At 38.6% G+C, this 13,685-nt stretch overlaps 1 protein-coding gene across 3 annotated transcripts in view; it reads right to left on the bottom strand.

Moving 5' to 3' along the window:
• The window catches only part of ASCC1 (activating signal cointegrator 1 complex subunit 1), a 106,313-nt gene that overhangs the window by 88,781 nt on the left and 3,847 nt on the right, over positions 1–13,685 (bottom strand). For all 3 annotated transcript variants that reach the window (XM_025850173.2, XM_073878855.1, XM_025850175.2), the window contains exons 4-5: positions 9,533–9,630; positions 3,265–3,443 (exon numbers count right to left, since the gene is read on the bottom strand). In XM_025850173.2, the coding sequence (XP_025705958.1) occupies positions 3,265–3,443; positions 9,533–9,630 (277 nt within the window). The remainder of the gene's footprint in view (positions 1–3,264; positions 3,444–9,532; positions 9,631–13,685) is intronic.

The raw sequence follows: 13,685 nt of genomic DNA, 5'->3' as shown, positions 1-13,685 counted from the left end.
ACCTATACATAAATGTTTACAGCAATTCCATTCATAATTGCCCCAAACTGGAAACAACCCAAATGTCCTCCACTGGGTGGATGCCCAAGCAAATTGAGGTGCATCCAAACAGTGATACTACTCAGAAACAAAAAGGAACACACTACTGATATATACAACAGCTTGGCTGAATCTCCTAGGCATGATACTGAATGAAAGAAGCCAGTTTCAAAAGATTACATACTACACGATTCCATTTATAGGGCATTCTCAGAAAGACCAAACTGTAGTGACCGAAGGAGATCAGTGATTGCCAGGGTTTGGGGTAGGGAAGAGGTTACTATAAAGGGACAGTATGAGGGAGTTTTGTGGGGTAGTCAAACTGTTCTGTATCCTGACAGTAACAGTTGGTTACAAAAATCTATACACATCCCATGTGGCACCTGGCTGGCTCAGTTGGTATAGCATGCAACTCTTGATCTCAAGGTTATGAGTTCGAGCCCCACATTGGGTGGAGATCACTTAAAAATAAAACATTAAAAGAAAAATCTAAACACATCCCCAAAAAGTCCATTTTAGTGCATGATAATTTTTAAGGTAAAATAAAAGATTCTTTAATTCTTCTGCAGATAACTGGTTAATTAAATAGGGGCTAAAAAAGTTACAACCTTACCTCTTATTATATATCAAAATACATTCCAAAGAAACTAAAAAGTTAAATGTAAATTATGAATACTGATCTTCTTAATATACATGAAGCTCTTACAAATAAATAAAAAAATGAACACTTTCAGAGAAAAATGCACCAAGACATGAAGAAACAAGAATTAAATATATGAAAAAGTCTTAATCTCACCAATAATCAAATAAATGAACAATCAAGCAATGAGCTAATATTTTTTGTCAACTGCATTACAAAAACACAAAACCTTAAAAGAATGATAACACCAATACTGGCAAGGGTGGGAAAAGGAACCGAAAGAAAACTACAGTTTGACATGTTAAGTGTTATTACACTTCCTGAAGGTAATTTGGAATATATGTCAAAACCCTCAACTCACACACACAGTCTTTTTCCATTTTCAGGAATTTACTAAGAAACTAATTAGACTAGTACAGAAAAATGTATGCAGAAGAAGAGTCATAACATCATTATTTATAATAATGAAAACAAATAATTTAAAAAGATAAAATAAATTATCATCCTATGACGTGGGAAACAAAGACAAAAGAAAAACTAAATTTCCTTACTACTTACAGCCCATTGACAAATCCTTCAAACAGGCAGAGTGACATTCCTTTAGGAACTCAGCTACCTTGATTTGATACTTCGCTAAGGGCAAGAGGCAATCTTAGCTTAACATTATCCCAACCCCCCAGGGTCCTGTAAATCTCCTTTAACACATAAAATTCCTTTAGAAACTTCCTTTATCTCTATCCCCCAAGATATATGTTAGCAATCAAACCCCAAGCATACAGCCCACCAATGTACTTCCAAAGGGTCTCATGACTAGGGTTTTTACTAGACAGTAATAAATGGCCTTTTCCTAATAACAGCTCGCCTTTGAGGTCCTGGAAACCTTGCTCCCAAAATTTCTTAGAGACTTACGCTATCCCTAACCCTCTCCCAACTTTTAAAGTATATAATCAGCCACTCCTCATGACCCCGGTACAGCTCTTTCTGCCCACGGTTCCTGTCCCCATGCTGTAATAAAGCCACCCTTTTGCACCTAAGATGTCTCAAGAGTACTTTCTTGGGGGGCGCCTGGGTGGCTCAGCTGGTTAAGTGACTGCCTTCGGCTCAGGTCATGATCCTGGAGTCCCCGGGATCAAGTCCCGAAGCGGGCTCCCTGCTCAGCAGGGAGTGTGCTTCTCCCTCTGACCCTCCTCCTTCTCATGCACTCTGTCTCTCATTCTCTCTCTCAAATCAATAAATATCTTTAAAAAAAAAAAAGAATACTTTCTTGGCTGTTGGCTCCAAACCCTACCACTTCAAACCACATCCTTATATATCCATATAATAGAATATTAAGCAGTCATTAAAAATCAAGTTAACTGAACTGTTAATTGAAATAAGATTATGTTATTTTAGTCATGACTGCTTTAACTTCTTTCCAGTCTCCAAAGCAAAAGGAAAGATTTTTGTTCAATGACAAAACAATGATCATGGTATAATGCAAAATTTCAAAGAAAGCAGGATATAAAAGCATATACGAGCCAAATTCTATTTTTTTAAACATCTGTGCATGTGCCACAATATTATCTCTCAGTGGTGAGATTATGGGTGAGTTTTTATTCATCTTTTCTTTATTTTCTAAACTTTCTATAAAAAACATATATTAAAAGAAGAAAAAACAAAAAACATATATTATGTTCATAATTTTTTTAAAATCAGTGTTTCTTTAAATCGCCCAAAATTACATCCAAAAGGAGTTTTCAAACTTGTTTTCTAAGGGGTGTCTGGGTTGCTAAGTTGGTTAGGCATCTGACTTCAGCTTAGGATACGATCTCAGGCTCCTGGGATCCAGCCCCACATCGGGCTCCCTGCTCAACAGAGTCTGCTTCTCCCTCTCCCTCTGCCCCTACCCCTGCTCATGTTCTCTCTCTCTCACATAAATAAATCTTTAAAAAAACAAACAAAAAAAACTTGTTTTCTAATCTAGATTATCTGCTGTTATCCTGGTCACAAGCATTTCACTGTTACATAAGAATGACAATTCCATGTGCAAATTTCTTCTAGTTACTAATCCCAAATAAGCCATTACCATCCAGGGCAGAAGATCTACAGATAATGGCATCTCATTAACACTGCCACCCACAAGGTGCAGAATAGTATGTGTATCAGGATAATACTTGTATGTCTTAAAATTTTTAAAGAATATTTCAGTAATAGGGCGCCTGGGTGGCTCAGTTGGTTAAGCGACTGCCTTCGGCTCAGGTCATGATCCTGGAGTCCCGGGATCGAGTCCCGCGTCAGGCTCCCTGCTCAGTGGGGAGTCTGCTTCTCCCTCTGACCCTCCCCCCTTTCGTGTGCACTCTCTCTCTCAAATAAATAAATAAAATCTTTAAAAAAAAAAAAGAATATTTCAGTAACATATAGAGGCTTATGTGCCAATATGTCTATACTTCTTTTTTCCGTTCAGAAGCATAAGAAAGCATCAGAAATGGTTACCTTTTTTGGTGGGAGAAGAAATGTATATCTTTCTACTGTTTGAATTATGAACCACCATTTTTGTACTTTTTCTTTACTTTTTAACTTTTTGTTTTGTTTTGTTTGCTGCTTACCATGGAGCACTTCTCCAGTACTTCCTCCTGGAACTTCAGGAATCGCTCCTGAACCTCAACTTCATTGAGGAAAAAGGCAAGGAAGTGAGTGAAGGGTTGCTTTCTTCTAAAAGTGAGCAAAAGAACATCAATCCGAGTTCGAGCTGAAATTACACCACTTCGATGCTGGCCAGTGATTACTGCAAGCAAAAAAAAAAAAAAAAGGGGGAGGGATGTTTAACACAAACATGCAGTGCTTGTAAGGTAAGTGGCCTTAATACTATCATCTCTGCAGACCTCAAACAATCCTGAATGAGTACATAATGTCTGAACAAGGGACAGTACCAACGGTAAGAAAATTATTAATGAATTCAATCTAAGCAGAATGAGGTTTAAAAACAGAATATCCTTGGGCTGCCTGGGTGGCTTAGTCAGTTAATCGTCCAACCCTAGATTTCCATTCAGATCTCAGGATTGTGAGATCGAGGCCCCCCCCCCCCCCCCGTCGGGCTCGTGCTGGGCATGGAGGCTGCTTAAGAATCTCTCTCCCTCTCCCTCTGCTGCTCCCCCTGCTTGTGCGTGTGCTCTCTCTCCCTCTCTCTGTCAAATAAACAAATCAATCAATCTTAAAAAAAAAAAAAAGACCACTTCATGAAGTAGAAAAATGAGTTAAAAAAAGCTATACAGCTTCATAGCAAACCCTCATACCTTGCAGGTGGGAACGTAAAATGGTGCAGCAGCTATGGAAAAGTATGGCTGTTCCTTAAAAATTTACAAAGAGAACTACCATATGTAAAAAGTTACAACGAGAACTACCATCTGACCAGCAATTCCACTCCTAGATAGAAATCCAAAAGAAGTAAAAGCAGGGTGCCTGGGTGGCTCAGTCATTAAGCGTCTGCCTTTGGCTCAGGTCATGATCCCAGGGTCCTGGGATTGAGCCCTGCATCAGGCTCCCTGCTTGGCGGGGAGCCTGCTTCTCCCTCTCCCACTCCCCCTGTTTGTGTTCCTCTCTTGCTCTCTCTCTTTCTGTCAAATAAACAAATACAATCTTTAAAAATAGTAATATGAAATATAAGAAAAAATCCTGAAAAAATTTTTTTAAAAAACAAAAACCCAAGTGTCCAAAAAAAACTCGTACACAAAGGTTCAGAGCAGCTCTAGTCACAATACCAAAAGGTGGAAACAACGCAGGTGTCCAACTGATAAATGGATAAACAAAACGTCCTATCTCCATACAATGGAATATTATTCAACCCCCCCAAAAAGAGAATGAAGTACAGATAATGCAAAAATATCAATGAATCTTGAAAACATCACACTAAGTGGAAGACACCAGATAGAAAATGCCACTATATGCTTCCATTTACAGAAAGTAGCCAGAACAGGCAAATGCAGAGGGACAGAAAGCAGATTAGTGGTAGCCAAGGACTGGAGGTACGGAGGAATGGGAAGTGACTGCTTAATAGGTATGAGGTATCCTCCCTTTTGGGAGGATAAAAACGTTCTGAAACTAGATAGTGGTGATGGTTACACAACACTGTAAATGTACTAAATGCCACTCAATTCAACACTTTAAAATGGCCCAAATGGGAGGTCCCAGGCTGGCTCAGTCGGTAGAGCATGTGACTCTTGATCTGGAGGTCATGAGTTTGAGCCTCACATTAGGTGTAGAGCTCACATAAAGTAAAAATTGTCAAAATGGTAAACTTTATGTTGTGTATATATTAACCACACACAAAAAAAGTATGAACACTACATCACATAGAAATTCAAGTAACAATAAAAAGTTAAGAGCAATAAATGGAACTTTCTGTCATGTCAATTTTACCTCAATTTAGAAGAAGACTGTGGCAGGGCACCTGGGTGGCTCAGTCGTTAGGCGTCTGCCTTCAGCTCAGGTCATACTCCCTGCTCTGCCAGAAGCCTGCTTCTCCCCCTCCCACTCCCCCTGCTTGTGTTCCTGCTCTCGCTATCTCTGTCAAATAAATAAATAAACTCTTCAAAAAAAAGAAGACTACTGTGGCAGCATTAGAGATTGACTACAGTGAAAAAGCAAAGGCGAATCTACTACAATATATATAATCCTATCATGTATGTATGAAAACAGAAAATTAAAGTAAAATGCTTATCTATACATTATATGGATGGATACCAAATGTCCATGTTTTGGCATTAATTTGGCCTCCTCTGATCTGGGCTATGCCTTTATGTATAAATGAAAGGGGGGACGGCACAAAGCATAGCCCACTGTCTGCAAAGAAACAAAATCATTTAGGGATTACACAACCTCAGTGTAAGCAGAGATTAAATCTCTAGGTCGTAGAACGGACAGGGCTCGGTTCAAAACAGCAACTAAGGAAAGGTGCAAAAGATATGAACAATGAACAAAACTGGCATTTCAACAGACTATTAAAACTGTGAAAGACAGACTTATGAATATGATATAAAATACTGAAGTATTAACTGTAATAGTAGCAAAATTGGCTCTGTGCTTTAAAGACCACAAAGTTTGTCCTTCCATGCAACTACAGAGATTAAATAATTCTATTTATTTATCCTAATACTCTCCATTAAAGCACGTGAAATTTTCTGTAAGAATAACCTTTCTATTCCTCAGTAAGAATGAAAGTATCATACCCATTTTACTACAAGGAAACAAGATAGACATTTCTAGGAAAAGAAGTAGATTCTGAATGAATGGATTAACAGAAAGCCTGAGAACCATTTGCCTAAGTTAAAAATTGATAAAAGTGATAGCCAAAAAATGTAAGTGGACATATGGTGTTCTGTAATGGCATCATTTATATTATCAGACAGAATATTCAGAGAATCCAAAGGACTCAATGCTCAGAGAAGGGAAGTATCGGTAACAGGTACTCAAATACTGTGCTAGAGAAATGCTGATAAAGGAGGGTTTGAAGGCAAACTGGGACAAAATTAAAGGAAAGTAAAAATTATCTCTGCCAAAGAACAAAAATTTGGTGAAAAACTAAATGGAAAAGGAGCAGAAGGGAAGGAAGCTTAAAACTCATGTTTGGGGCAGTCGTTAGGCATCTGCCTTCGGCCCAGGTCATGATCCCAGGGTCCTGGGATCGAGCCTCACATCGGGCTCCCTGCTCGGCAGGAACCCTGCTTCTCCCTCTCCCACTCCCCCTGCTTGTGTTCCCTCTCTCGCTGTCTCTCTCTCTCTGTCAATTAAATAAATAAAATCTTAAAAAAAAAACAAAACTCATGTTTATGTTTTATTTCTGTAAAAGTCTTGTACAAAATGCTTAATCTATTCTTTTTCATTAAGATGGTGGTTTCATCTTTGTAACACAGTGAACTGAAAAGGGCACCCACTGAAAGGTGCTCAGCCTGATTTCCAGAAAAGATTCAAAGTAATCAATTAATGACTAAAAAGCAAATACAATGTTAGAAATATTCTACAAACACTAATATCTGAGAAGACCAGAATTTGCATGGCAAGGGTCTAGGGACTGTAACAAGGGACAGATAGGAAAAAGAGAATTAAAGGCACTGACATTAAACTTTTAAAACCCAATTCTCGGGCGCCCGGGGGGCTCAGATGGTTAAGCGTCTGCCTTCAGCTCAGGTCATGGTCCCAGGGTCCTGGGATCGAGTCTCGCATTGGGCTCCCTACTCCTTGGGAGCCTGCTTCTCCCTCTGCCTCTCTCTCTCTCTCTCTGTCTCTCATGAATAAATAAATAAAAATCTTTTAAAAAATAAATAAATAAAAACCAATTCTCTAACTATAATAACAATATCATTTTGAAAGCATCTTCCAAAATCCCATTACCTGAGTCTTCAAAACAGACTAGATGACCAGATCCTTGTTGAGAGGACAAATTAAAACCTACTACATCATTTCCTTCTTTAGTAGCTCTAATTTGGGAGAAGCAAAAGAAAATGAATAAATGACAGCAAATACCACAACCTGTCTTAGTCTCACATTACAACTCAATTCACTCTAACCAATAAATTTGATTTTGCTGTACTTTACTTCCCTATAAGACCAATAGGCCCATTTATCGTCTTGTTTTTCAATTAAATTAGTTCCACTGAATTCTTTTAACGATTTGACACACTGGGTTTCACACTGAAATATTTGTACTTTCTAAGTCAAAATGGAATCTTTACAACCCACCTACCCTTTTCTGGATATGTTTTGGAATGACTCCAGCATCTTAAAAATGGCCAAGATCTCCACATTTATAGCATGTTACAATTTTTACTGCAATAAAAATTATTATAGGGACACCTGGTTATAAGCCTGGGTGGCTCAGTTGTTGGGCGTCTGCCTTCGGCTCAGGTCGTGATCCCGGGGTCCTGGGATCAAGCCCCGCATCGGGCTCCCTGCTCCGCAGGAAGCCTGCTTCTCCCTCTCCCACTCGCCCCTGCTTGTGTTCCCTCTCTTGGTCAAATAAATAAAATCTTTTTAAAAAAATTTAAAAATAAATAAAAAATTATTGGGGCGCCTGAGTGGCTCAGTCGTTAAGCATCTGCCTTCGGCTCAGGTCATGATCCCAGGGTCCTGGGATCGAGCCCTGCATCGGGCTCCATGCTCCGCGGGAAGCCTGCTTCTCCCTCTCCCACTCCCTCTGCTTGTGTTCCCTCTTTCGCTGTGTCTCTGTCAAATAAATAAATAAAATCTTTAATAAAATAAAATAAAAATTATTATAGTTACTATATGGATAGAAAAAATGAGGAAGATATTCAACTGTTAATAGTGATTATGTCTACAGTTCATATTACAAGACTTCCCTTTATACCTCACATATAATTTCTGTAAGCTTTTGTGTTTTTTTGAAAGCATCTATTAATTTATAATCAGGAAAAAACTAGATAATGAAATAAACTTTACTGCAATTATAAAATTACTTCAATATTTGTAGCTTGAACTTTTTTTTTTTTAAGATTTTATTTATTTATTTGAGAGAGAGACAGAGACAGAGAGCAGAAGGAGAGGGAGAAGCAGACTCTCCACTGAGCCAGAAGCCCAACATGGGGCTCAATCCCAGGACCCTGAGATCATGACCTGAGCCAAAGGCAGACGCTTCACTGACTGAGGCACCCAGGTATCCTGTAGCTTGAACTTTAAAACTTAAGGAAAGACCTGGGCTTTTCTATCTGTAATTCTAAAGAGCTGAATATTTTATTGAAATTCCTTAAAAAATGTCATTAAAGTTCTCATATTAGTGTCTGCTGATGCTACCAAAGGGCTGGGGAAAACTCTAGCATTTGCTGCCCAACACAGGAGTCCACATGCAACCAGTTAAATGAATTAGAAAGAAATGGAATTAAAAGTTCAGTTCCCCAGTCACACTAGCCACATTTCCAGTACTCACGATCACACGTGCTAGTGACTCCCGCACTGGACAGTGGAAGTAGAGAACATTCCCATCATCACAGGAAGTCCTTTTGGGCAGTACTGCTCTACACTCACCTGCATTGTATCTGTCGTGATGATTGTTCTTACAGAGCACAAAATGAGAAGAACACTAGTAATTTTTTTCCCCTAAAACTTAATAAAACCTATGGGTGTTTATAAAAAATGTATTATTGGAGGCTGCTGCACTTACTTGACTTTGAAAAAGTCCTACAGTTTTAGAATGAGTTGCCTTTTTTGTTGTTGTTGTTAAATTTTGTCCCTACAGTGCCCTTCACTCAAAGCCATTTTACAACACAAGCCTGTGCCCTGGGTTCACAATGATGCTTGGTACAGACCCTTTCTGACTTGATTTATACTGCACTATTTTTTCCTCACTTGAGCAGTTACTTGATTCAGGTTGTTATTTTAATTGATACTTTTATAATATCCTTCCCAGTCTACAAAGCAAGGTAAAAACAAGAGAACCCTTCTGGAAAGGGCTGAACTTTATTGCAAATTTGCTGCTGGTTTTCTCTAATTCTAGCTTGAAACAATTCACAAACTCCATTTCAAGCTAGTAAAGCATGAAATTATTCTCCTAATACACAACAAAATCTGGAAGCTTTATAACATCAGTACACAGTAAAGTAAAAAAGTGAAGGCCCAGATACTCAAACAAGACAAGGTTGTATAACTACATCTTTCTTCATTTGGGAGACTGATACTGATATATCATAAAAAGGCCAACTGCTACAGAACCCCACAAAGAATACAGTCACTATTCAATCCCACCCAGGGACACTAAAAAAAAAAAAAAAAAAAAGACTACAGTCACTAAATACCTCCACTGGGTCACACTATTCCATACTCATGCAAAAGTGATTGCAAATATAACTTATATATACCAAGTCTCACCAATTTCTCCTTCTTGTCCAGGCTTAGGAATGCTAATAGAGGTTTTGGTTTCCACTTCTAGTTTCTTCCTAGTGTCCCCTCTTTTGCCAACTATGTGCCTATAATATAAAGAAAAATTAATTAATGGAAGGACATTAAGTCAAATGTACCAGAATAAAAAATTCCATCATGTTTAAATCATATGTGGCCACAGATACTCCCTTATAGAAAAGTGCTTCAGTAAGGCTTAATATTTGTAGAGAAATTACAAGCTGTATAGCTTTATAGAATGTGCTGCATTGCACTCATGGGCAAAATGACGCCCTCCGGTCAATTTAATGAATAAACAGAAATAACCATCCCATGCCCAACACCTGTTTGCTCTTCAATATTAGATTCAAAACATGGGTCTGCAGTTCATTGAAAAGAAAGCTGGCATCGTCTCAAAAGGCACTTCTAGCAACCAGTTTGGAGAAAACGTTGTCCTTTAGAGAGCAAATTAACTATATTAGGAGTTCATTGTAAAAGAATTATCCTTGATTAATAAAATAAGGGTAAAAAGCTTAGCAAAGAGAAGGATCCACCATTTAGGAGAGATTATCCAGAATAGCTTCAAAAGCAAAAAGAGAAGACAGGTAACCCTCAAGCTGAATTCAGCACATACATGTTTTGTTCAGGAGATTTCACCTAAAAATTGGGAAATTTCACCTAAAAATATAGATTTCCAGGTTCTTTGGAAAAATTAGAAGATCTGACAACCCATGGCAATAAGGGACTGGAGCTTACTCTTCATCCCTAAAAATGGAACATGAGCTTATCACAATCCCTATCATTCCCTGAAATATAGATTTCCAGGTTCTTTGGAAAAAATTAGAAGATCTGACAACCCATGGCAATAATGGGCTGGAGCTTACTCTCGTCCCTAAAAATGGAACATGAGCTTATCACAATCCCTATCACTCCCTACTCCGTTTCATCTACTCTGCTTCAACCATCTAGTGACTCCTTTACATTCATTGCCTGGGCCTCCTGGAATAAGTAATTCTGACAATCCAAGGTTATCTTCTGGAACCCACAGTAACAATATGTGTTAAAGTAAATGAGACTACTAGAACCAGGAGAAAAGTTTCAGAGTCTATAAAGCACTAAAGTCTCAAAGACAGGATTATAAAGAGAAAAAACTTCCCCATCAACAGTATTTCAGCTTCTATGATTTCAATTACAGTGCCCAACAATATGGGTGACTAGGTCTAAAACTGCATTTGTTTTTACCTGGAATAACCAGCCCAATTATTTCCATTAAGATCTACTGCAGTAAGCCAGGTTAAAAAAAAAAAAAAAAAAAAAAACAGAAAACAAGATGTTTAGAAGAGGAATGAAACGCCACAACCTCCCTGTAGTTTTTCCCTGTGTTGCACTCTGTGCTGGCACCCACTTTGTCAGGCTTTTGTCTTTCCAGGCCTTATCAATAAGGGCTACTTTCACTCAGGCTACTGTTGGTTAGCATATGGCTAATAGAGAAGCCTCTTACAAAAAGCAGCTGGCTTGGAGTGTCCCGCTGGCTCAGTCCGTACAGCATGCAACTCTTGATCTGGGGGTTGTGAACTCAAGCCCCACGTTGGAGTGTACAGATTACTTAAAAATAAGATCTTTAAAAACACACACAAACAAATGTAGCTGGCTCAATGTGTTATTAATAGTCTAGGCATTTTAAAAAGGAAGTGGTTGAGGTTAAAGAAGTTTTAGACTCAAGTCTTGGGCAAGTCTAACCACTAATCTAACCACTCTAAACCTATGTCTTCACTTTCAAAAATGGAGTGAATAATACCTAAGTATAATAAAGTTGTGAGGATTAAAGGTGATCATATATAAAAGGGCTTTCCAGTGACTGGCATGTAGCTCAGTACGGTCCATACCATCCTCATTAAGCCCATAATGGCATCCTTCCAATTTAGAGCATAGCCAGATTCAAAAGAGGTTTACATGGGGAGTCTAAAACATTCCCTACAATAATGAGACACACCGTGAAAAGGTGACTCCTTTATTAAACATATAAGTAGAAATTCCTACCAGATTGAGTAGTTCTCAATCTTGGCTACCCACTTGAATCACCTGGGGGGCTTCAAAGACTAATGATGCCTCAGTCCAGCTCCCAGAGATTCTGATTTAATTGGTCTGGGGTGCATCCAAGCATAGGGAGTTTTAAAAGTTCCCCAGGTGATTCTAATGTGCACCTGATGTCGAGAACTAATGTATAACGTCTAGTACATGGACAGGTATTACAACCATTAGGATTTCATTATAAATTAGTTTGGTCAAGTAATTTCTTCCCTGATCCAAATGAACCTAGGGAAATGATTAATAAGAAAGAAATCTTCCTGGGGCACCTGGGAGGCTCAGTCATTAAGCGTCTGCCTTCGGCTCAGGTCATAATCCCGGGGTCCTGGGATCGAGCCCGACATCCGGCTCCCTGCTCCGCAGGAAGCCTGCTTCTCCCTCTCCCACTCCCCCTGCTTGTGTTCCCTCTCTCGCTGTGTCTCTCTCTGTCAAATAAATAAATAAAATCTTAAAAAAAAAAGAAGGAAATCTTCCTAGAAAATACTGTCTATTACAATTGAACAGAACCAATACCTAATTTAACATGCAAGTCATCTAGAATACAATGAATACTTAAAATATATAGAATTCAGAAGATCAAATTGGAATCAAACATCTAAGGAATTTTTACACAACTTAGTGGTGGCAAATATACACATTAAGGAAAACGGTTACACGGATTTCATCAGGAAACGGAACCATGACTTTCTAAAATCTTGTTTCTTAGAAGAAAATGTCACTGGAACCTTAAAGGAAAATGAGCTGTCAGATTTGGCATTTGGTTTCCCATCTGGCCACATTCCAAGAGAAGAATTTCATCCTTAATAGGTGTTTCAGAATATTTTCAAGATCGGTGAAAATAAAATTATTTGCTTCGTGGAGCTTAAAGGTATATGATTTTATATTTGTAGATCTCCTTTCACAGAGGAGCTTGAACACTTAATTAACCTGGTACAACACAGAAAAACAATTTACACAATTCCTAGACCAGCCTATCTCCAGAGGTGTAAACCTAAAAGAAGCCAGTTAGCCACATAAACTAACTATGTTTGGTTTTTTTTAAAGATTTTATTATTCATTTGAGACAGAGAGATAAAGAAAGAGAGCATGATCGGGGGAGAGGAAGACTTGGGGCCTGATCCCAGGACCTGGAGATCATGACCTGAGTTGAAGGCAGACGGTAAGCTAACCATGTTAGTGGTGAAACAGAATGTGAGCAAGCAAGCAAGCAAGCACCGACTGAAGTGAGCAAAAAGTTTCCAAGCAAATTCATAATGACAACCTTGGAGAAAGCATACCAGTTTTTGACAAACACTGGAGATTAATGGAACACATTCCTGCCTTCCAGAAGTCTCCCATCTTGTGAAGAAGACATCCAATAATATGCAAATAAGTGTAAATACATGGCCGAAAAATTGTACAAAGGAAAGGCAGAGGATATTATGAAAACATATGGTAGTCAGTGTGGTTGGAAGGGATGATGGTGTCAAAGCAAGTTTCCCTAAGAAAGAAGAATATAACTAGGTAAGGAAGAGAGATTATAAGGCAAAGGAAATAGCGTATGCCAAAGCTCTATGGCAGGAAGGAACAAAGCACACTTCAGGAACTGAAGAAAACTAGCTAGGCTTAAGTGCAAAACCAGAAAAAGAGTGGTATGAGTTGTGACTGAAAAATGCAGGGCTGCCTAAGTCACATTCAAGATTCCATCATTCCAATGGAGCAGAATTCCATCTTCAATGGAAAGATGTTGACAGATTGAAGCAGAGGAAATAATCACATTTGCCTTTTAGAAAGATCATTCCACCCTCAATGTGAAGAACTGATTGGGAGGAGAACAATAATCAATGTGGACAGCCTAGTAAGGAGGCTATTTGAAGCAATCCACAGAAGATGCAGCAGGGTGCTGGTCTTTCAGTAAAGAATAAGACCAATGGTAGATTCAAAAGATATTTAAGAGGCAAAATCAACAGGACTTGGTGATACATTTGGAATGGTGAAATTGATCCATAATCAGTCCTTAGAAATTCTAGGACATAAAACACTAAATTGCTTTGTCATTAGTAATCAAGCACTCAGT

Source organism: Callorhinus ursinus, unplaced genomic scaffold (genome assembly GCF_003265705.2).
Source record: "Callorhinus ursinus isolate GAN/ISIS: 27379988/994484 unplaced genomic scaffold, GSC_fseal_2.0 scaffold31, whole genome shotgun sequence".
Classification (NCBI taxonomy): domain Eukaryota; kingdom Metazoa; phylum Chordata; class Mammalia; order Carnivora; family Otariidae; genus Callorhinus; species Callorhinus ursinus.
The sequence above is the reverse complement of the archived record's forward strand: the minus strand, read 5'-3'. Positions and strand labels throughout refer to the sequence as shown.